At 39.5% G+C, this 23,573-nt stretch overlaps 2 protein-coding genes across 5 annotated transcripts; both read left to right on the top strand.

The window, feature by feature from the left end:
• Positions 1-4,132: 4,132 nt before the first annotated feature.
• Positions 4,133-9,946, top strand: LOC146550496 (histone-lysine N-methyltransferase set-1-like). The gene is made up of 6 exons (XM_085260647.1): positions 4,133-4,300; positions 6,539-7,943; positions 8,636-8,756; positions 8,840-9,002; positions 9,117-9,309; positions 9,605-9,946. The coding sequence occupies exons 2-6, from the start codon at positions 7,905-7,907 to the stop codon at positions 9,713-9,715; spliced, it is 627 nt and encodes a 208-aa protein (XP_085116773.1). The 5' UTR covers positions 4,133-4,300; positions 6,539-7,904; the 3' UTR covers positions 9,716-9,946.
• A 6,842-nt stretch (positions 9,947-16,788) lies between these two features.
• On the top strand, positions 16,789-22,840 carry LOC146550495 (uncharacterized). 4 transcript variants are annotated; one of them, XM_085260062.1, is made up of 7 exons: positions 16,789-16,846; positions 17,058-17,163; positions 18,862-18,923; positions 19,024-20,989; positions 21,288-21,446; positions 21,525-21,581; positions 22,011-22,840. In XM_085260062.1, exons 4-7 carry the CDS (start codon positions 19,327-19,329, stop codon positions 22,256-22,258), a joined length of 2,127 nt encoding a protein of 708 aa, XP_085116188.1. In that variant the 5' UTR covers positions 16,789-16,846; positions 17,058-17,163; positions 18,862-18,923; positions 19,024-19,326; the 3' UTR covers positions 22,259-22,840. The 4 variants fall into 4 exon arrangements, with proteins under 4 accessions (XP_085116188.1, XP_085116190.1, XP_085116186.1 ...); XM_085260064.1 differs by having other exon boundaries at positions 18,853-18,923; positions 21,528-21,581; XM_085260060.1 differs by having other exon boundaries at positions 18,853-18,923.
• The last annotated feature ends 733 nt before the right edge of the window (positions 22,841-23,573 follow it).

The following is a 23,573-nucleotide window of genomic DNA, read 5'->3' as shown; positions in this document are numbered from 1 at the left end:
CAAGTCAGTCCCCTCCATCTCTGCTTTTTAACCCATGTTTTGATGACGCCACCATCGGTGTTGCTGGGACAGATGTTATGAAGAGACACAGAGCAGTGAGGGATGCATTTACAGTGCTTAGCAAATTTATTAGGCCACCTGTATGCAAAAAAAAATCAGTCATGGCCCTCATAAACATGAAGCAATATCTTTGAGTAAGGAAAATATGGCTGTGTATAAACTAAACACATACCACTGAAGTAAGTTCCATTACATTTAAATGTTTATATTGTACTTATGTACCAAAATTACATGAATCAATTGAACATAGTCAAATTACTTAAAGTCAATTGTGTATTTGAGTGTGTCTTGGTTAAATGTAACTATTCTATTCTAATCTATTCTATTCTACTCTATTCCATCAGGCAAATACCAAACTGAATTCAGATTTGAGCCGGCACAATTGACTTCTTAATCAAATATTCAGCCACACACATATATAGGAATGCATATATATTCAGGAATGCAATAAAATAACTAATTTGGCATCTTAATCAAACAATAAGAACATCTTTTCTATTTTTTTATCTGCTTTGAAGTAAATTTGAAAATTCATGGATAACAAAATTATATTGTACTTCTAAAAATATGATTTCAGCTAAAGGGCTTGCACATGCTAGTGGATTAACTATTACAAAAACATTAAAAAAAAGATTTTAGTAGTTACCAACAATTTGTTAATTTAGGGCAGCTGTACCATAAGACATCCATTTTGTGTTGGTGTAATAAATTTGTTAAGCACTGTAGGTGTTTCCACCATAAAGTTAACAAACCCAAACAGTGTCTTTTGTCCTATTGATGGCCCAAAATGGCTAATAAAAGAAAAACCCAGGTCTTAAAAAGTTTCTGATTCCTCCCAACACCACTGGATGAAATGGATAAATCATTCAGTGGTGATTCGGTTTAAAAAGAAAGTTAAAAAAAAATCCCCACAAACAACAACAACAAAAAACCCAGTAGCTCTTCAAAAGAGTTGCTAGAAGCCTCAGCAGTTCATTACTTATGAACACTGATGTTTGTAATATATTATTTATTCAGCAAACTCATTTCAAGTGCAGTACTGTTTACAGTAGTTCTCTACAAGCTCTTCAAAAGTATAAAGACACGCTTCAGGCTAGAAAAAGCATTTCATCACAGCATGCAAGTTTTCCCTCTACATTAACGAGTCATTCAGAAACAAAGAGCTTTAGTGAGCTGGCGCTGGGCATACCTGGCATCCTGAATTACACTGGATACAAACAGTATATGCTGTGATATTCCTCAGAGGGAAATATTACTTCCATATGGCTTCATTGTTAGTTGAAGTTCTGTATATACATTCCACTATGATCTCTTTATAAAATTTACTGTATATCATTGGCTTATAAGGTTATAATGAAAAAATATAACAATACTGATCCAACTCTAAGCTTCAGAACAGTAGTTCACACACTAATGGTTGTCTTTTATATACAGCTGAATGAATATTAGTGTGAAGGAGAAGAGTTCTTCTCTTTGTGGCCAAAAGATACCACAGATTTCTTTTGTTTTATTCCTTTTAACACAGATTTAATATTTTTTATTGTGCCCCATTAGACTTCTTGATTGTTTCACTGATCATTACAGGTAGTGCCCATTTCTAGTAGGATTTGTGGTGGCGCAGCGAAAAGCAAACCACCCTTGAACCCTGTAAACTTGTTAACTTGTTAAGCCTCAAATCTTGGCTCGTAGTAGGCCAAAAACTGAAAATATGTTTGCACAAAAATTACAAAGACAAGGTGTTCTTTCCCTTTTCATTAATTTTCAGTCTATTTATTTTTTTGTTTGTTAAGCCACTTAACACTGACCTTTGACCTGTCAAGCAAAAAAGGCCCCTAGCTCAAGGGGTAAACCAGCATTGTGTTCACTCACAACAAACTAAAAGCGCTTTGAATAGTCTTCAAGAAGCCTGAAGAACCATAATAAACAATTAGTTCAAGTGATCATACCAAACATGGATTTTCAAACTTATTTGATTTTTTCAAGATATGCATTTTGCTTAACTTTCCTATTACACAGTGTATTTTTATTTATATTTGGACGTTTCATTAAATTGCAGCAGCTGTTTCCTATTTTGCTAGCGAACGTTGATGAAATTAAGGCTGAATCAGTGCTTTTTACTGTATTGTACAATATATGGATATTGGTAAACTCTTGAATTATGATAACTCTTGGATTTTTTTCTAATATTTAATGGTAGAAAAAAACCAGGATTACTTGTGAAATGAAAATAATAAAATGGTAACAAATAAAGCTGCACATCAGTAGCCAACAGGTAGCATTTCAAACTCTGCCATCATGCCTCTTATCCCATATTGGTTGTTCTAATTACAGAGCCAGCATTACTCTCGACTACACAAATAATCCTCTTGCTGTAAAACCTTGAAAAGATACGCATGGGAACTTTTACACAGAGGAAGATGTTGCTACATGAAATGTCAGATCACAGTAAAGGAGATGTTCTTGATGACTATCTCTTAGTCAACTAAACAAGGGGGGGAAAATAGACTGACCAACTAGTCTAAAATTAAGAAACACTCAGATCAAGTCAAATTTCAGAAGGCATTTTAAACCATTAATGACATTCTTCAATAATGAATCATGCCGCTTAACTGTGCGGCACCTCACATCATGCACATAACACTCCGAACAGACAACGAAGAAGAAAAACACTTAACACAAACCGAAAATGTGTTACCAAAACAGTTGTTCAGCTATATCTAAAATGAAAAATTAACAAAAAAATAATGCGACTGAAAACTGTGGTGCATTGTGTTGAAAGGATAAAACATCCAGCCATTTTCTTTCAATTACCTGAAGTCAGGTCGAGGGGGCAGCAGTGGGGAAGCGCAGGCCTCCCTCTTGCCACCCACCTCCTCCAGCTGATCCAGGGAAACATCGAGCCATTCCCAGGCCAGCCGATATGTTCTCTCCTGTGGGTAGCTGGGATAATTATTGTCTAAAGTAAAGGTTATGTTTTGGTTTTCATATGTACCTGTTTTCAGTGATATCAACTTTAATAGCAGGAAAGTAGCCATATAGTTCTGTTCTTTCTCTTTTTTGCCATATTTTTAACTAACCTGTATTTGACAACAGCTATGAAACTATGAAAAAATTCTCAGGGAAAGTCCACCTTTCAGAGAAAGCTCATTTCTTGCTTGTATCCGCAGTCTCATTTTTCACCTTTAAAAGAACTAGCGATAATAGTGTTAACAAAAAGGCCAAGAGTAAGAGATTTATGTCTTTTTTCACCATCGACGCTCCATCTAGTGGCACCGGACTTTAATTAAAATGTAAAACAATTTAGTGATATTTAGTGATATTTAGTGATATGTTTTTAGAAATTCAACTAATAAAGTGGTTACATTTAAAACAGTTGGTGAATAATATTAATAGCCTTTATCCATAGAGTTCCTTTCCATTTCTGCATTGCTGATACAAATATGACAAGTTCATGCAGTATAAACCAAATTATGACAGAAACCATAGCTTTCTTACAAGCAAATCATCGGAATTATTAACTGCAACTGTCTTCCTCGCAATGGCCTCCAATAATAGTGAACAATCATGGAAAGACAGCAAAAAAAAGTTCCCTGTTTGCCTGTCATCACTCAACACTCCCCCAGCCAACTCTCCTTCTGTTGCCTTTCTCTCCGGTCTCAATCGCCTGGCGGCAATGTGACTCCCTCTGCTGTACTCAAGTGTCACTGTGATGTGGCTCGTTGTAACCATGAAGAGATACCTGATAAAAGAAAGAGAGAGAGTTGAGGGGAGAGAAAAAAAAGCATCATTGCTTGCCTCTCATGGTACAGCTGCTGGAACAGAGCGAGGCAAAGCTGGCGGTGGATACGGTCGCATTGTAATTACCTCTAATTGCCTCGTCTAAAAACAGACACATATCACACAGCCGCACATGCACTGAAAAAAGTGATATTGTCTCCTTTTAAATATAGCATATTATATTTTGGTATATCTTTTCAATTCAAATGAGTAATTCCTGTCTACATATATAATTCGAGTAACTCCAGAATACATTTCCTGCGTTTTAATCCAATTAATTTTAGTTAATTAAATGTAGCTCAAAATGCTTAAGTATGTTTTTCATAGCCTCCTGCTGGGCCATTTTGCGCATGCGTTAGGACAGGCCACCATTTTGCACGCGGACTGAAGAAGCGGACTCTTTGTGTGCTGCAAGCGGGCTCAAGTTAATCGCACAACTTCATATAAAGGTGGTCTAGCTTCGGTAAGTAAACCTTTTACGGTCGTTTTTGTTTTATTTTTTTACCTCAGTCAAAGCATGTTGACTCTTTAAGACGTGTGCACATGGAGAAAGAAGTCTAAGTAGTTGTACACCTCTGAACTTTGTCATGAATTTGACTTAAGCTAGCTATGTGCTCTATTAGCTACTGCTCTATTAAAAGAGTAATTGTATTGATGCGTTAAAATGTCATATGTTTTTAGCTTAGTTCTTGTGGCACACTTTGTACTAACAAATTATGGAACGAGGCAATTTCTCTGTAGTTAGCTGTAAAGTTCACTGTACAGTCGCCTGCAGTTTTAAGTTGAGAAATCGTCCCTCCCGCCACAACATTGGCATTAAGGAATAGTCGGGCGGGGGAGGGGGCTTCTGAACGCACCTGCACAGTCAGGGGTGCAGTAGGAAATAAGTAGGATTGGCGTTGCACAACGTCTTTTGTGCAGAAAAAAATAATGGTTGTAAACTGTGGAGGAGAATAACTCAGTGGTTGCCAAAAATGTGAGATCAAAAGGCACTGAGAGTGATGTTTGTCAGAACTGAAATTAACTCAGAAAAGAAGTTGCTTCACTTGATAGAGCTGTTGAGTGCAAGACCTGTCAGCGGTCTGGTTTAGCATTTAAAGCCTCGCTACGTGCTTCCAAACCGCTGCATTTAATCTCAGAGAAAACTAACACAGAGAAGTAAAGCAAGTGTGTAAGTTCATCTCTTTATGTTTGCATAGTATTTCCATGTTGAGCTTAACAACCGATGTATGGAGCCACAGCTGGACTGGCTGTCGGAGTTTTGTATTGAGGGGGAAAGGAAGCGATTTGTTTTATACTTCAGCTAGAATGAAAAAAGACACAAAGCTGTAGTTATTCGGTGTCTTCATGCTGAACAGCTAAAACTTCTTCCCTCATTCTCCCCCCTCCCTCTCCTGTTGCTACTTCAATCATGAAACTGATCGATTATCAGGTGATCGGCTTTTCTGTCGCTAGTCTCTCTCATTTGTTAGTCACCCAGTTTGCGCTAGAAAGAGGAAAACGGCAGATAAACAACAGCAGCACGTTTAAGCTTGATAAGCTGTTGCTAGAATTTTTTTAATATTACTTCTAGTATCCACTTATGTTTTCTGGAGCCACAGCCGTAATAGCTGCTGGTCATGATAGTTTGGATATGTGGTGAGAAGGAAACATGAAGGTGAAACCAGGAGAAGTTTTTACTGAATCATTAGAGCTGAACAGGTAATGAAGAAACAGGTTTACATTTTAGGTCACATGAATGAGTTGAAGGGAAGTTATGAACTGTTTATGAGAGACAAATATCACCAGGATCCTTTTCTATGTAGCTGACATCTGGTAACTGTGCAGGGGCGGATCTAGCAAAGTTTTGCCAGGGGGCCAGGTAGGGCATTAACAGGGAAAGGGAGACACAAAGACATAATTTTCTTTCTTATTCTCATTTAAAATGTCTGGCTTTTAATAAATAATTATTCTAAATCTTACTACCAAAGTGGTGATCTGGTTAAATGTATAGAGATCCATTATTGTATGTAGTAAATATTAAGTCTAATATATGCCCTAGTAATAGTAGTACATATAGCACTTTTTCCTTTGGGAAGGTACGCTGTCTGCGCTGTCTGCAACTGTATTGAAGAAAAATGTTGAATCAAATTATTATAGAAAAATAATTGATTTCTGTGCATTAAAGTAGATTACGTCAATTAAGCATTATCAGGCGGAGGGTGCGGGGTGGTTTCCTAATATTTTTGCTGGGAGTTGGCAGCCCTGTTAGTTAGTTTAATATTTCTATGTACTGTTTAGAATACCTGAATAAGGAGGATGGTGTAAGTGTTTTAGGTTGATCAGTATTGCTGAAGTATAAAATATTTTGGGTGCAGTGTATTTTTTGCATACAGGTATAACAGAATAGCTTTAATGTTTTGTTTTTAAAACTGAGTATGAACTTATACAAAATGCAGCAAAATATTTATAAAAACAGTTTTATTTATTATAAAATACACTATATCGGATTCATATCGGCATCGGCAGATAATCAAATTTATGATATCGGTATCGGACATAAAAAAGTGGTATCGTGCCATCTGTAGTTTGCACAGAGGCACAAGTAAGATTTGTTTTGTTACAAGGGAGTATCATGAAGTAATGCACTAATGGCTTGGAAACGGTAATTGTTTGTCTTTCTAAAGTTTATTTTTTTTTATTTGTCTTCCTTTTCTGGCAGATTTTCTTCCCCTTATGTGTTACTGTTTATTCAAGAAGATGGTGTTATTTTGGTAAGTACATGCAAATTCCTTACATATTTATCACAACAGTATTTGTCACAGTATTGCAGGGACAAGTTTATCTATCTCATCTTAAGGGTTCTTGTGATTATTAATATTGATATTAATTAATATCAATTAATATATATGATTAAATTTCTTTTATCCAGGACAAAAGAAAAAAAAAACTTGCGAAAGTGAAATGAAAAACAGGAATTTAGTTCTTGTGAGTTAAGAGGATGCAGAGCATAGGGTTAGATGGAGGTGGATCATTCACTGTGGTGATCCCTGAAGGAAACAGCCAAGAGAAAAAGGATCAGATTGCAAAAAAAAATGTGGTTTGTTTGCATACATGAGTCTTTACGGTACCCACAGGACTCCTGAAGTATAAGTACTCTGAAGTTTGCAGAGCAATTTCAGAGATGTTTGGGGCTTACATGGCAAGCATGTTTTTAGTTGCACATCTAAATTTTCTCTGCTCTCTGTTGCTGATGGCAGAGTTCTGCCCCGCTGACCTCACAGGTGAGACACTCCCACCAGTGGACAAAGAGCACAGGAAAATGTGTTGCCAACCACCTGAAACAGACAAATATCTGCTTTTTAAAACCCTTTAAACCCGTTAAATGGACTGATGCCATTCATTTCTTCTTTGATTAACAGTAGTAACATCCTTCATGCACTGTATACTAACCCATATGATAATCATGCTTTATGAAGGGATGGCAATTGCATTGTAGCATTTAATGAAGAAATAACAAAATAATCATACCAATGATTAAGCACCAGTCTTCTTTTTTTTTTTTGTGTGTGTGTGTGTGTGTGTGTGTGTGTGTGTGTGTGTGTGTGTGTGTGTGTGTGTGTGTGAGTGCGTCTATGTGGTATGGATTGACATTTGACCTGCGCTGTACCTGGGCTCCGGGGACATTTCGACTTTTTGCTGTGTATTCATGTGTCCCCCTAAAACATGACTTGTAAATGCATTTTTAAGTGTCTAAATAATAATTTTTTCTACTTCTTATGAGGTCATTATTTATCTTTTGACCTGTATTTGCTTAAACTGTAGTGTAAATTCATTTATTAAACTATAATTAAAAGATTTTCTGATTTTCTTAAAAGTCCACCTATACCCCTCACCTGATTTTTGTGTATTCCAGTGTATTGCACAGCGACGTTTCGAGTTAGAGTGGATGTGTGTAGGTACTGCAATTTAATACACATTTTCAATACACACGGCCGGAAGTCATTGTGATTGGTAGGCTATATATATAGGCGGTACCTACAGGAAACGGCGCCACAACTTTCGCGCGCGTGCCCTTTAACAAGTGTATGTCGACGGCAATACGAAGACGGATTAAAAACACAAAGGTAAGCCTTTTTTAATGTAAAATGCACCATGACTTTAATACTATATGAAATTATAGGTGCACAGGCCTATATTAAACTGGTTTAATTTATGCTTTATGGACTGTTAGTGAGTCTTTGAAGAAGTAAAACGGCCCCAGCGTTTGTCATTGAGTAAATAAATAGGGCTGACGACTAACCGCGTCAACGCGATAAAGCGGGCTAACCCGTGTTAGGATTTACTCGGTGTTAAAGCATTATTGTGGCTTAAACGTGTTAATGCCGACATCGCGACTAACGCGATTAACAATTAAACCAGCGCAGTCTGAGTCAAAATCCCTGATGTCGCTGTTAGCTAATTTCGGGCAGTTTGTCCAATGTCTGTCATTCTGCTGACAGCCCTAAAATAAAAGCAAGGGTATAAGTGTATTTAGTCGTGTATTTATTTATATGCCTGAAGAAAAAACTTCTTACAGTTTTGATGCCTAAGCTTTCTCAGTACTTGTATCACTCTCTGCAGTCGCCATTACAGAAATGTCACATGTCGCCATTTTGAGTACTAGGCCTTTAACATTTTAAAAGAAGGCATAAATTAGCACTATGAATAAGTCAGCTGTGTTTATGCTGTAAACTACACTACTGCTAGTTCTGCTACTACTGATGATGATGACAATGATGACGATAATCGTAATACTTTATATGCTTTGGTAATACAGCCAATCGTACAGGAGAACATGCGAAGGAGACGCATTCCTCCACGGGAGGATGCAGTCTGTCATGTTTCTGCTGGAAGGGACAAACTGGGACTTGATATCCACTACATAAATGCCTTCAAAGGTAAGTTGGTCTTTAGTTTGGATTAGATTTGGAGTTTGTCACTTTGTCTTTTGTCACTCACTTGGTATGCCTCTGCAATTCAGGTCGGGGCATTTTCACGACTGTTCCATTCCAAAAAGGAGACTTTCTTTTGGAATACAGAGGTAAACTCATAACAAAAGAAGAATGTGAGCGGAGACACAGAGTTTATCATGACAGCCTGAAGGTGTTCATGTTTGAATTCAAGTTTGATGGAAAACTCTGGTGGTGCGTATTATATCAGTGTAGTTTGATTAAGATTAAATGACACATTGCTTTTGATTTATGAAAAAAAAAGCTTCCTAACTAGTTAAGCTAATACTTTTTTGCCTAACCCCACAGTGTGGATGCATCTCAAGAAGATGGGTCATTAGGCAGACTTGTCAACGACAACCACATCAGTCCAAGTGCTAAGATGAAAATATTAAATATCAATGGAAAGCCCCATCTATGCTTATTTGCAAGCAGAGACATAAGTCCAGGCGAAGAAATAGACTATAATTATGGTGACTCGGATTGGCTCTGGAGATGCAAGGTATTTCTACAATTGTACTTTTTGGAACTGATAAATTGCATACCCTAAGCCATTTTTACATTTGTACCTACTCAAATTGGCTTAACGTGACTTAGGGCATCTAGTTTTTCACTGAAATTGAGTATCACCTACTGTGCCTGGGGTAACTATAGCAATGCAGCCGAGCATCCAGTGATATAAATGCCACAGCAAGCATGGACGTCAAGGTGACAAAATGCCTGCTGCTCAGTCTATACTTTAGTGTTCAATTCAGGGATCACGCTGTTAATTTTGGTCGCTATTTCAAACATTTCAGAGTTTCAAAAATGATGGCTTGGATTTTCACGAAGGAGGCGCACTCATAACTTATCGAGTGACACCATTGACCAGCCACCTGGTGGCATTCAGTCTATGTCAAATTTTCTGATCACTTTGGATCACTTGGAACCTTGGTGCAGTAGTTACTGAAAAACTACATGGTACTATAACCTACTGGAAAAACAGGGGTAGGTACTAATGGAAAACAGGCAATTGTGATGGCTGCCACATCAAAGCCCTCTAAAAGCACTAAAAAAATATCAGCAGGTATGCAGAAATAAAAAATGGCTTTCGGTTTCTAAATTTTAACAGTGATTGATGTTTAATGTGATTCTACACAGCAAAATCTCCAGTGTTAAATTAACACTGGAGAGTGTCTATAAGGGTCCACACCTCTGAGTGTTAAATACAACACTGTTGAGTGTTAAATTAACACTTTTGACAGTGTTATATGTTTAAAAGTAACCTAGTCAGTTTTGAAGATTAACAATGGCTAACACTGAGCAGTGCTGATTTTCTAACACTGGAAAATAACTCAAAATGTTAGAAATATTCCAGTGTTAGAAAATCAGCACTGCTCAGTGTTAGTCTTTGTTAATCTTCAAAACTGACTAGGTTACTTTTAAACATATAACACTGTCAAAAGTGTTAATTCAACACTCAACAGTGTTGTGTGGACCCATATAGACACTCTCTAGTGTTAATTTAACACTGGAGATTTTGCTGTGTAGCCTCTTTAGTTAGATTCATTTTAAATTTTGTCCCTTGAAGATAAATGGGCCCTAGTGACAGTTCGTTGCTGCTACAGGTGATTGTTTTACTCCTTTAGCAATGGCTTAAAAAATAAAGAAATCACACTGACTATTTGTCTCTTAATCATAGGGCCTTAAATTCTCTATACATGACAGTGAATATTTTAAAGACAATAGCTTGAAACTTATCTTTCTCATACAGTTTATTTAATGTTTCAAAAGCCTCTTCAAAAATGCACTGTATATTCATTCTCTATCTGTTACACACGAAGACTGAGACCAGCCAGATTCAGAAGACTGTGAGCTGCCTAAAGCCGCAACCAAACAGCTTTCCAAACAATGATCTGGACCTGAAACATCCAGAGCCTGAAAGGGTAAATATAATCCAGTGTACCACTTAATGAACTAATAATTTAATCTATCATCATTCTTTATGGATGCTGTGTGTGTGTGTGTTTGGCAGTCACCTGGGTGTGATGTGATTTACATGGACCGTGGCTTGTAGGTCCTTTTCATTGTTTCAAAGTGCAAGTCTGGATAACATCTGAGTGTGTGTGTGTGTGTGTGTGTGTGTGTGTTAACCACCCAAATGTGACTTAGGAGGACCACACTGTTATTGGGGGACTCCGTCAAAGTTTGCTTCATGGTGACATCACTCTGGTTTTAGGAGGGGTCTTCTCGTATGTCTTGACAGTTTGACCTACAGCATGCAGAGCTGACTGCATGTGCTTTGTTTCTATGTTGAAATTTTTTGAAACTCAGGCTTGAACATTAAGATAGTACTATACAACTTCTTAACTTGTTTTAGGCACTTTTTACTGCTGTAATGCATGGGCTCTCTCTGGCTGTGTACTCTGGCTTCTTCCCACAGTCCAAAGATGTAGCTTATGGGGTTAGGTTAACTGGTGATTCAAAACTGCCCTTTGGTGTGAATGCAAATGCTTGTCCTTCCATGTTAGACTGGCGATCTGTCCAGGTTGTACTGCCCTATGGTAGCTGGTATAGGCCCCAAAACTGCTACCCCACAATCCTGATAAGGATAAGTGGAAGAGGATGGATGATTGCAAAGGAATCAGTTGTTAATTATTGTAGCCAGTATTTTTTTCAGAAGAAAACATTTCTTGAGTGGAAAGCCCCCCCCCCCCCCCCCCCACACACACACACACACACACACACACACACACACATGCAAATTAAAGACAGAAGCACAGGACTGCCCAGTACAGTTGCAAGAAGAGCACTTGGTCTAATCTTTGTGCCATCTTTTCTTTGTTGCAGGATCTTGATGAAGAAATGCCTCAGCAAGGCTCAGAAGCCATGCATTCTTCTTCAGTGCAAGATTTTGAAGAGGTAACATTGACCTAGGACAGATTTTAATGAATGTTTCTCATGCACGATGTGTACCTTACGCTATTTGCCGATAGTGAAATGGTCTATTCATCCTCTTGAGTGATGCATTTTTAGTAACTGTCAGATTACTGTTCTTTTGTCTTCATTCTCTATCTGTTACACACGAAGACTGAGACCAGCCAGATTCAGAAGACTGTGAGCTGCCTAAAGCCGCAACCAAACAGCTTTCCAAACAATGATCTGGACCTGAAACATCCAGAGCCTGAAAGGGTAAATATAATCCAGTGTACCAATTAATGAACTAATAATTTAATCTATCATCATTCTTTATGGATGCTGTGTGTGTGTGTGTTTGGCAGTCACCTGGGTGTGATGTGATTTACATGGACCGTGGCTTGTAGGTCCTTTTCATTGTTTCAAAGTGCAAGTCTGGATAACATCTGAGTGTGTGTGTGTGTGTGTTAACCACCCAAATGTGACTTAGGAGGACTACACTGTTATTGGGGGACTCCGTCAAAGTTTGCTTCATGGTGACATCACTCTGGTTTTAGGAGGGGTCTTCTCGTATGTCTTGACAGTTTGACCTACAGCATGCAGAGCTGACTGCATGTGCTTTGTTTCTATGTTGAAATTTTTTGAAACTCAGGCTTGAACATTAAGATAGATAGTACTATACAACTTCTTAACTTGTTTTAGGCACTTTTTACTGCTGTAATGCATGGGCTCTCTCTGGCTGTGTACTCTGGCTTCTTCCCACAGTCCAAAGATGTAGCTTATGGGGTTAGGTTAACTGGTGATTCAAAACTGCCCTTTGGTGTGAATGCAAATGCTTGTCCTTCCATGTTAGACTGGCGATCTGTCCAGGTTGTACTGCCCTATGGTAGCTGGTATAGGCCCCAAAACTGCTACCCCACAATCCTGATAAGGATAAGTGGAAGAGGATGGATGATTGCAAAGGAATCAGTTGTTAATTATTGTAGCCAGTATTTTTTTCAGAAGAAAACATTTCTTGAGTGGAAAGCCCCCCCCCCCCCACACACACACACACACACACATGCAAATTAAAGACAGAAGCACAGGACTGCCCAGTACAGTTGCAAGAAGAGCACTTGGTCTAATCTTTGTGCCATCTTTTCTTTGTTGCAGGATCTTGATGAAGAAATGCCTCAGCAAGGCTCAGAAGCCATGCATTCTTCTTCAGTGCAAGATTTTGAAGAGGTAACATTGACCTAGGACAGATTTTAATGAATGTTTCTCATGCACGATGTGTACCTTACGCTATTTGCCGATAGTGAAATGGTCTATTCATCCTCTTGAGTGATGCATTTTTAGTAACTGTCAGATTACTGTTCTTTTGTCTTCATTCTCTATCTGTTACACACGAAGACTGAGACCAGCCAGATTCAGAAGACTGTGAGCTGCCTAAAGCCGCAACCAAACAGCTTTCCAAACAATGATCTGGACCTGAAACATCCAGAGCCTGAAAGGGTAAATATAATCCAGTGTACCACTTAATGAACTAATAATTTAATCTATCATCATTCTTTATGGATGCTGTGTGTGTGTTTGTGTTTGGCAGTCACCTGGGTGTGATGTGATTTACATGGACTGTGGCTTGTAGGTCCTTTTCATTGTTTCAAAGTGCAAGTCTGGATAACATCTGAGTGTGTGTGTGTGTGTGTGTGTGTTAACCACCCAAATGTGACTTAGGAGGACCACACTGTTATTGGGAGACTCTGTCAAAGTTTGCTTCATGGTGACATCACTCTGGTTTTAGGAGGGGTCTTCTCGTATTTCTTGACAGTTTGACCTACAGCATGCAGAACTGACTACATGTGCTTTGTTTCTATGTGGTTTGAAACTCAGGCTTGAACATTAAGATAGATAGTACTATACAACTTAACTTGTTTTAGGCACTTTTTACTGCTGTAATGCATGGGCTCTCTCGCTGTGTACTCTGGCTTCTTCCCACAGTCCAAAGATGTAGCTTATGGGGTTAGGTTAACTGGTGATTCAAAACTGCCCTTTGGTGTGAATGCAAATGCTTGTCCTTCCATGTTAGACTGGTGATCTGTCCAGGTTGTACTGCCCTATGGTAGCTGGTATAGGCCCCAAAACTGCTACCCCACAATCCTGATAAGGATAAGTGGAAGAGGATGGATGATTGCAAAGGAATCAGTTGTTAATTATTGTAGCCAGTATTTTTTTCAGAAGAAAACATTTCTTGAGTGGAAAGCCCCCCCCCCCCCCACACACACACACACACACACACACACACATGCAAATTAAAGACAGAAGCACAGGACTGCCCAGTACAGTTGCAAGAAGAGCACTTGGTCTAATCTTTGTGCCATCTTTTCTTTGTTGCAGGATCTTGATGAAGAAATGCCTCAGCAAGGCTCAGAAGCCATGCATTCTTCTTCAGTGCAAGATTTTGAAGAGGTAACATTGACCTAGGACAGATTTTAATGAATGTTTCTCATGCACGATGTGTACCTTACGCTATTTGCCGATAGTGAAATGGTCTATTCATCCTCTTGAGTGATGCATTTTTAGTAACTGTCAGATTACTGTTCTTTTGTCTTCATTCTCTATCTGTTACACACGAAGACTGAGACCAGCCAGATTCAGAAGACTGTGAGCTGCCTAAAGCCGCAACCAAACAGCTTTCCAAACAATGATCTGGACCTGAAACATCCAGAGCCTGAAAGGGTAAATATAATCCAGTGTACCACTTAATGAACTAATAATTTAATCTATCATCATTCTTTATGGATGCTGTGTGTGTGTGTGTTTGGCAGTCACCTGGGTGTGATGTGATTTACATGGACCGTGGCTTGTAGGTCCTTTTCATTGTTTCAAAGTGCAAGTCTGGATAACATCTGAGTGTGTGTGTGTGTGTGTTAACCACCCAAATGTGACTTAGGAGGACTACACTGTTATTGGGGGACTCCGTCAAAGTTTGCTTCATGGTGACATCACTCTGGTTTTAGGAGGGGTCTTCTCGTATGTCTTGACAGTTTGACCTACAGCATGCAGAGCTGACTGCATGTGCTTTGTTTCTATGTTGAAATTTTTTGAAACTCAGGCTTGAACATTAAGATAGATAGTACTATACAACTTCTTAACTTGTTTTAGGCACTTTTTACTGCTGTAATGCATGGGCTCTCTCTGGCTGTGTACTCTGGCTTCTTCCCACAGTCCAAAGATGTAGCTTATGGGGTTAGGTTAACTGGTGATTCAAAACTGCCCTTTGGTGTGAATGCAAATGCTTGTCCTTCCATGTTAGACTGGCGATCTGTCCAGGTTGTACTGCCCTATGGTAGCTGGTATAGGCCCCAAAACTGCTACCCCACAATCCTGATAAGGATAAGTGGAAGAGGATGGATGATTGCAAAGGAATCAGTTGTTAATTATTGTAGCCAGTATTTTTTTCAGAAGAAAACATTTCTTGAGTGGAAAGCCCCCCCCCCCCCCCCACACACACACACACACACATGCAAATTAAAGACAGAAGCACAGGACTGCCCAGTACAGTTGCAAGAAGAGCACTTGGTCTAATCTTTGTGCCATCTTTTCTTTGTTGCAGGATCTTGATGAAGAAATGCCTCAGCAAGGCTCAGAAGCCATGCATTCTTCTTCAGTGCAAGATTTTGAAGAGGTAACATTGACCTAGGACAGATTTTAATGAATGTTTCTCATGCACGATGTGTACCTTACGCTATTTGCCGATAGTGAAATGGTCTATTCATCCTCTTGAGTGATGCATTTTTAGTAACTGTCAGATTACTGTTCTTTTGTCTTCATTCTCTATCTGTTACACACGAAGACTGAGACCAGCCAGATTCAGAAGACTGTGAGCTGCCTAAAGCCGCAACCAAACAGCTTTCCAAACAATGATCTGGACCTGAAACATCCAGAGCCTGAAAGGGTAAATATAATCCAGTGTACCACTTAATGAACTAATAATTTAATCTATCATCATTCTTTATGGATGCTGTGTGTGTGTTTGTGTTTGGCAGTCACCTGGGTGTGATGTGATTTACATGGACTGTGGCTTGTAGGTCCTTTTCATTGTTTCAAAGTGCAAGTCTGGATAACATCTGAGTGTGTGTGTGTGTGTGTGTGTTAACCACCCAAATGTGACTTAGGAGGACCACACTGTTATTGGGAGACTCTGTCAAAGTTTGCTTCATGGTGACATCACTCTGGTTTTAGGAGGGGTCTTCTCGTATTTCTTGACAGTTTGACCTACAGCATGCAGAACTGACTACATGTGCTTTGTTTCTATGTGGTTTGAAACTCAGGCTTGAACATTAAGATAGATAGTACTATACAACTTAACTTGTTTTAGGCACTTTTTACTGCTGGTAGTGCATGGGCTCTCTCGCTGTGTACTCTGGCTTCTTCCCACAGTCCAAAGATGTAGCTTATGGGGTTAGGTTAACTGGTGATTCAAAACTGCCCTTTGGTGTGAATGCAAATGCTTGTCCTTCCATGTTAGACTGGTGATCTGTCCAGGTTGTACTGCCCTATGGTAGCTGGTATAGGCCCCAAAACTGCTACCCCACAATCCTGATAAGGATAAGTGGAAGAGGATGGATGATTGCAAAGGAATCAGTTGTTAACTATTGTAGCCAGTATTTTTTTCAGAAGAAAACATTTCTTGAGTGGAAAGCCCCCCCCCCACACACACACACACACATGCAAATTAAAGACAGAAGCACAGGACTGCCCAGTACAGTTGCAAGAAGAGCACTTGGTCTAATCTTTGTGCCATCTTTTCTTTGTTGCAGGATCTTGATGAAGAAATGCCTCAGCAAGGCTCAGAAGCCATGCATTCTTCTTCAGTGCAAGATTTTGAAGAGGTAACATTGACCTAGGACAGATTTTAATGAATGTTTCTCATGCACGATGTGTACCTTACGCTATTTGCCAATAGTGAAATGGTCTATTCATCCTCTTGAGTGATGCATTTTTAGTAACTGTCAGATTACTGTTCTTTTGTCTTCATTCTCTATCTGTTACACACGAAGACTGAGACCAGCCAGATTCAGAAGACTGTGAGCTGCCTAAAGCCACAACCAAACAGCTTTCCAAACAATGATCTGGACCTGAAACATCCAGAGCCTGAAAGGGTAAATATAATCCAGTGTACCACTTAATGAACTAATAATTTAATCTATCATCATTCTTTATGGATGCTGTGTGTGTGTGTGTGTTTGGCAGTCACCTGGGTGTGATGTGATTTACATGGACGAAGTTTATTAGTTGATATCTGCAACTGAATTGAAAACACACCTTTCCAACTGTCCAAAACAAATAAATGTTGCAATATTTTGCTAACAGTGTCACAATCATCGTCTGGTGTGCACAACAATATCATCTTTGGACAAGTGCATTCAGTGTGTGGGACCGGTTTCCTCCCTCAAGTGGCTTGGCTTTAAGTGCAAAGGTGAGACATTTAGTGAATAGGTACAGTGTATAGTAAAAAGCATTAATAGAGTTCAACAAGTTAAGACGTGCTGAAATGAACACTGCTCCCTTTTTAATTAATGGGTGGTCACGTCTAATTAAAGAAATGCAGTATTACCTCATTGGTGCAGGACCTTGTAAAAATGGTATACTTGGGATTGTCCTCAATTCCCCATTCCATAACATAAACTGCTCAAAATAATAAAGGGAACACTTAAACAATGCGATGTTACTCCAAGTCAGTCACACTTCTGTGAAATCAAACTGTTCACTTAGGAAGTAACACTGACAACCAGTTTCACATGCTGTTTTGCAAATAGAGTAGACAACAAGTGGAAATTATAGTCAATTCACCATAATAAAGGACTGGTTCTGCAGGTGGTGACCACAGACCACTTCTCAGCACCTATGCTTTCTGGCTGATGTTATGGTCACTTTTGAATGCTGGCGGTGATTTCATTTTAGTGGTAGCATGAGACAGTCTACAACCCACACAAGGGGCTCAGGTAGTGCAGCTCATCTAGCGTAGCACATCAATGTGAGCTGTGGCAAGAAGGTTTGCTGTGTCTGTTAGTGTAGTGTCCAGAGCATGGAGGTGCTACCTGGATGTGGAGTAGGCCATAGGAGGGCAACAACCCAGCAGCAGGACCGCTACCTCCACCTTTGTGCAAGGAGGAACAAGAGGAGCCCTGCAAAATGACCTCAAACAGGCCACAAATGTGCATCTGTCTGCTCAAATGGTCAGAAACTGACTTCATGAGGGTGACTTGAGGGTCCAGCATCCACAGGTGGGGATTGAGCTTGCAGTCCAACACCATGCAGGATGTTTGGCATTTGCCAGAAAACACAAAGTTTGGCAACTTCAGCACGGGCACCCTATGCTCCTCACAGCTGAAAGGAGGTTCAAACTGAGCACGTGACAGTCTGGAGATGCCGTGGGGAATGTTCTGCTGCCTGCAACATCCTCCAGCATGATCATATTGGCAGTGGGTCAGTAATGGTGAGGGGTGGCATTTCTGTGCCTGCCAGAGAGCCTGACTGTCATTGGGTAACAAGATGAGGTCCTCGGACCCTTTGTGAGACCACATGCTGGTGCATTTGGCCCTGGGGTCCACCTAATGCGAGACGACACTGGGCCTCATGTGGCTGGAGTATGTCAGCAGTTCCTCCATGACAAAGGCATTGATGCTATGGACTGGCCCGCCTGTTCCCCAGACCTGAATCCAATTGAGCACATCTGGGACATCATGTCTCACTCCATCCACCACAAACTGTCCAGGGGTTGGCAGATGCTTTAGTCCAGGTCTTGGAGGAGATCCTTCAGGAGACCATCCGCCACCTCATCCCGAGCATGCCCAGGCATTGTAGGGAAGTCGTACAGGCATCTGGAGGCCACACACATTCAACTACACACTTTCATGCCACTCAACTACCTAAAGAACAAAGTATTTAATAAGAATAATTCCTTCATTCACATCTGGGCTGTCCTTTTTTGGGGGGGGGAGGGGGATTAGCAGTGTATGTGTAGTCATTAAAATATCCTTAATGTGAACAGTTTTGGTTTTTTTTGTTTTTTCAGCATTTGACATTACTGCAATGCTTTGACAAAAAACTACTTCACTTAAATAGAACTGCAAAGCTAAATTAAGTCTATCAAAATGTGTTTCAGTTTGTTTAGGGGTCTGGCACAAATCTTGCCTTGCAAAATTGGCAAATCAGAATTGCCACCAGTCAACACAGGTGTGTATCCCATTCATATTTGGCTTGACTTTTTTTCAGTTTATTTTTTACCTGTCTAAAGTATTGATCAATTAAAAAAACTTTTGTTCTTACATTCCAGAAAGAAGAAATTTCTGAATATTCAGGGGAGGATGGATTGCCACATTCAGTTCTGGATCAAATATCAAGCGATGATGATGGCAACCACAGCATATCAGAAGAAGAATATGTGCCAGATTCAGAGTCATATGATGAAGATTCAGATGAAGACATCTCATTATTGCCAAGCACATCAAAAGGTCTGCTATGCCAAGATGACATCTCCAAAGCGCATGAACAATCAGATTCAACGAATTTAATCCACAACTTGACAAAGGACAAGCCACAAGATAAAAGTGAGCTTTGCGAAACTGAATCAGAAAAAATGACTTTAAGTAAAAGAAATTACTGCTATTTTTGTGGCAAACCACAAGCTAAAATTTCCCGCCACCTGAAAACGCACAAAACGGCTCCTGATGTTGTGCATGCATTTTCCCTGCCTAGAGACTCAAACGAGCGTAAAAGTCTGTTAGAGAAATTGAGAAATAAGGGAAATTTTAAGCATAATGCTGCAGTTTTGCATGGTGGAGTGGGACCACTGAAAGTGAAGAGAAGACCCAAGATTAAAGCAGTAGAGGGAAAGTTTGCTCATTGCTTTTATTGTCAAGGGATGTATGTTCGCAAGGATCTTTGGAGACATGTCCGCAGATGTCCTAACAAACCAAAAGATGACACGGATAAAGAACCTGGAAGAACCAAAGTACTCGGCCTGGCTTTAACTCTGGAGTCTCAGTGTTATCCGCAGGTGTCAAGTGGAGTCTGGAAGGTTCTTGCTGTTATGAAACAAGATGAGATTGCCTCAGCTGTGCGAAATGACTTTACTGTTATTCAGTTTGCCCAGTCCCTCTACAATAAACATGGACAAGACCCTACAAAGTATGATTATATACGACAGAAGCTTCGTGAAGCGGGACGTTTGTTGTTGTGTCTGCGCACAGAATTCTCAGTGCATAACATGGAAGAAGCTATTAAGCCTGCTAATTTCCAGAGAGTTGTGCAAGCAGTAAAGAAAGTTTCAGGTTTTGATGAAGAGACACTGTCATACAAAACTCCAAGCCTTGCGCTGAAACTGGGACATACACTGCATAAAATGTCTGACATTATCCATTGTCGTGCCCTCATGACAGAGGATGAAGCCCTAATCAAGTCCACTGATGCGTTCAAGAAGTTGTATGTCTCCAAATGGTCTGAGATGGTGTCTCACCGTGCCTTGAACACATTGAGTGAGGCAAAGTTTAACAAGCCATCAACATTGCCCTTTACAGAAGATGTTCGGATTCTCCATCACTACCTTCAAAAATCTGCAGAAAGTGCCTTTTGCAGCTTGGAGAACGAAGCCACAGCTCAGAATTATGCCCAACTTGCACAAGTTACACTCTCACAAATCATTGTGTTCAACCGAAGACGTTCTGGAGAGGTTTCAAAGATGCGCCTCAAAAGTTTTCTTGAAAGAGACAAAACAGCACTCCACACAGATGTTGCCATGGGGCTCTCAGAAATGGAACAGAGACTCTGTAACTATTTCTGTAGAATAGAAATAATGGGAAAAAGGGACAGAAATGTTCCAGTTCTGCTAACACCAAGCATGCTGGATGCTCTGTCACTACTGGTTAGTAGGAGGCCTGACTGTGGTATTTGTGCCACTAATATCTACCTCTTTGCAAGACCCCGATCAATGAGTCATTACAGAGGAATGGACTCCTTGCGTGTTCATGCACACCAGTGTGGAGCAAAGCAGCCTGAGTATCTAAGATCGACACAGCTCAGAAAACATGTTGCCACACTCTCACAAGTCCTTAATTTGAAAAACAACGAACTTGATCAGGTTGCAGATTTCCTGGGTCATGATATCCGCGTTCACCGCGAATTCTACAGATTACCAGTTCCCACAACACAGCTGGCCAAGATTTCCAAACTGCTTTTAACACTGGAAAAAGGACAACTTTCCCAGATCCAGGGGAAATCACTGGATGAGATCAAAATAGAAGGTTTGTATTGAAAGGAGCAAATATTAGGGCAGTAGTTGAATATTATGCTTTATCAACCGAATTAAAACCTAAAAGCACAGACCATTCTGTTAAATGTCCATGATTTAAGGTTCTTGAAGTCTATTGTTTCATCACTTTGCAACATTTGGCAAACTGCAGAGTGGTGGCCTTAAATAGTAAAACTATGTACTATAATTTCCAGTATTTGTTCTGTATTTTGTCATATCTCGTTGTTAATGTGAGGTTTTTGGGGGGTTTGTGTTTGGTTTTTTGGGGGGGTTTTCCCACAATTTCTCAGATGAAATTGCATTAAGTGATGCTGAAACAAAGGACAGTGAGAGTGAATCAGATGATGATGACACAGCACTCACAATGTTGGCGTGTGGCACCAGTGAGCCTGTACATGCAGTAGCTGATTCCACAAACACAGCGCAGCTCCAAGACACTGTAGATTGTGGTAAGTTACCACTAGCTTGGTTTCTGTGGATAAAATGTTTGTTACAAATATTAAAACTTAATCAAATTGTGTAATCAGCAGATGAAGGACCACTCACAATGCCTGCAGCAAGTGAGACTGCTGCTCCCTCTGAAGGTAAGGGGTGCAGTTGGTTCTCTAAGCTTATTATTGTTTCATCACTTTGCAACATATGGCAAACTGCAGAGTGGTGGCAAAAAGTCACTTGGATGAGTGACAAAATGTTTCTCCCACTGAAAACGCTACGTCCAGATTAACAGAATCAACGTTTTGGGATTTACTTACCTGGATGATTGAGCATGCATCAAGAGACTTTTATTCAACTTTTTATTCAGTCTTTTATTCACAGCGGAACACTAAATGTCTCATTTTAGAAATTTGATAAATTTTCAAAGAGAATTTTAGCTCGTTTTGATATTGATGGTAGCAACACATTTCAGAAGTTAGTACAGGGTAGCATCCATTCTTTTAACCACCAAATGTTTTTTGTTTTTTTTGTTTGGTTTTTTGTTTGTTTTAACTACTACTACTTTATATATCTTCCAGAGAAAAATGCTGCTCAATCCCACAATTCCCGAAGAGCTCCCAAAAACATGTGGTCCAAGGCTGAGGTTGCTGCAGTGATGAGGCATTTTAAAGACCACATAAACGAAGGGAAACTAGCCACCAAAAATGAATGCAGTCATTGCAAATTGGTAGAAGATCCGGTGTTGGCAGGAAGAACAGTTCAAAACATAAGAGATTTTGTAAGAAACAGAGGATTAACTGCAAAAAGGCAGAAAAAAATGAACTAAAATAACTGTTTAGAGAGCTGTGGTTTTACATCTTGGTCAGATTGCCAATTGTTGTTAACACTGATGTTCTGTTTAAAGAAAAAAAAGTTCTTGTTAAATACAGAAGTAGTTTGTATTTCATAATTTTTACATTTAATTTATTTAGGGTTTTTTTTGACGGGTTATATTTAAAATAAAAAATTATAAATGCATATTTTCTCCCCTTAATATTTACCTTTAAACTATTAAAATTCATTTTAAATGTTTTTAATTTTTCTGTTTTCTATATTTTTATATTTCTGTGGGAAGCGTGGGCATTTTTGTCCATAGATTTCTTTTTTATTTATGGTTAAAATTAATGTTCAGATCCAAGAACACTAATAAAATGATGTTCCAGTAATCCTGTGTCCTGTCAGATGTGTATTCATGGTAATGATGAGCTATTTACATATTACATCATTGTCCCTTTAAAGACCCAATATTGTTTTTTTTGGACCTCATAAAACACATTGTTGTCAAGTGGACAATGTCTCCAGAAAACACAATAGAGTCTGGTTGGTGTGTATCAGTGTATCTAGACTTCTATAGGGAGTGTATGAGGTCTGAAGTGACCCAAATTTTTTTCAGATTTTTTCGAACACTTTAACCTCGCTCCCTTGGCTCTAAGTCCTTTCAAAAGGGTAGTCCACTTAAACCACCACCGGGCGGATTGACGTAGTATAGTCCCGCCATACCACATAGACCCGTATGTGTGTGTGTGTGTGTGTGTGTGTGTGTGTGATACAGGTAAATGCTGAATTCCAGTGTATTACAACACTTCAACTGGAGATGACCTTCGCGGCACAGTTAGACAGAATTACACCTCAGTTGATGACAGTTTTCCAGAAGAAGGGCGGTGTTTCTGGGCAGAAACTTGCCCACCACTTGCAGATCATGCAAGAGGTAAATCTGAATATTGCAAATTCTATTTGGATTTCTTTTGTCTTAAGTGGCAGGTCACTGGTGAGTCCAATAAGCCGTTTTAGGTGACCAGCCAAGCAATCTAAATTTTGAAATTTCATATATAAATTTTATTTACTATGTTTGAACTGACATATGATAAAATTTACTTATTGCGAATTTCAGACATTGTTCTTTTTTCCAAATTGGTTTAATCAGCAACTCTCTTTAAACAGGCTGAAAGTGATGTTAAAGTGAAAAGGGAAACAGTTCTCAGGGCACTTTGCCTCTACCTTGGTGAAGAGGACGGAAGCCTTATTCGGGAGTTCTTTGTAAGTCATTTAAGTCATTGTAAGCAAGTCATCTATACACACACTTTTTAGATAGATATCTGTGT

The sequence above is a fragment of the Mchenga conophoros genome, linkage group LG20 (genome assembly GCF_057382185.1).
Source record: "Mchenga conophoros isolate Kocher_MC1m ecotype Shallow Benthic linkage group LG20, M_conophoros_male_GT1.1, whole genome shotgun sequence".
Taxonomy (NCBI): Eukaryota; Metazoa; Chordata; class Actinopteri; order Cichliformes; family Cichlidae; genus Mchenga; species Mchenga conophoros.
Note: the sequence above shows the minus strand (reverse complement) of the source record. Positions and strands in the feature narration are given on the sequence as shown.

Bases quoted from the DNA above. Each gene is read 5' to 3' on its own strand.
- LOC146550495 (XM_085260062.1), top strand. From the start codon at position 19,327: ATGACTTTAAGTAAAAGAAATTACTGCTATTTTTGTGGCAAACCACAA. The intron at 21,447-21,524 runs GTAAGTTACCAC...TTGTGTAATCAG, and splicing joins CCAAGACACTGTAGATTGTG to CAGATGAAGGACCACTCACA. The intron at 21,582-22,010 runs GTAAGGGGTGCA...TATATCTTCCAG, and splicing joins GACTGCTGCTCCCTCTGAAG to AGAAAAATGCTGCTCAATCC.
- LOC146550496 (XM_085260647.1), top strand. From the start codon at position 7,905: ATGTCGACGGCAATACGAAGACGGATTAAAAACACAAAG. The intron at 7,944-8,635 runs GTAAGCCTTTTT...TTGGTAATACAG, and splicing joins GACGGATTAAAAACACAAAG to CCAATCGTACAGGAGAACAT. The intron at 9,003-9,116 runs GTGCGTATTATA...CTAACCCCACAG, and splicing joins TTTGATGGAAAACTCTGGTG to TGTGGATGCATCTCAAGAAG.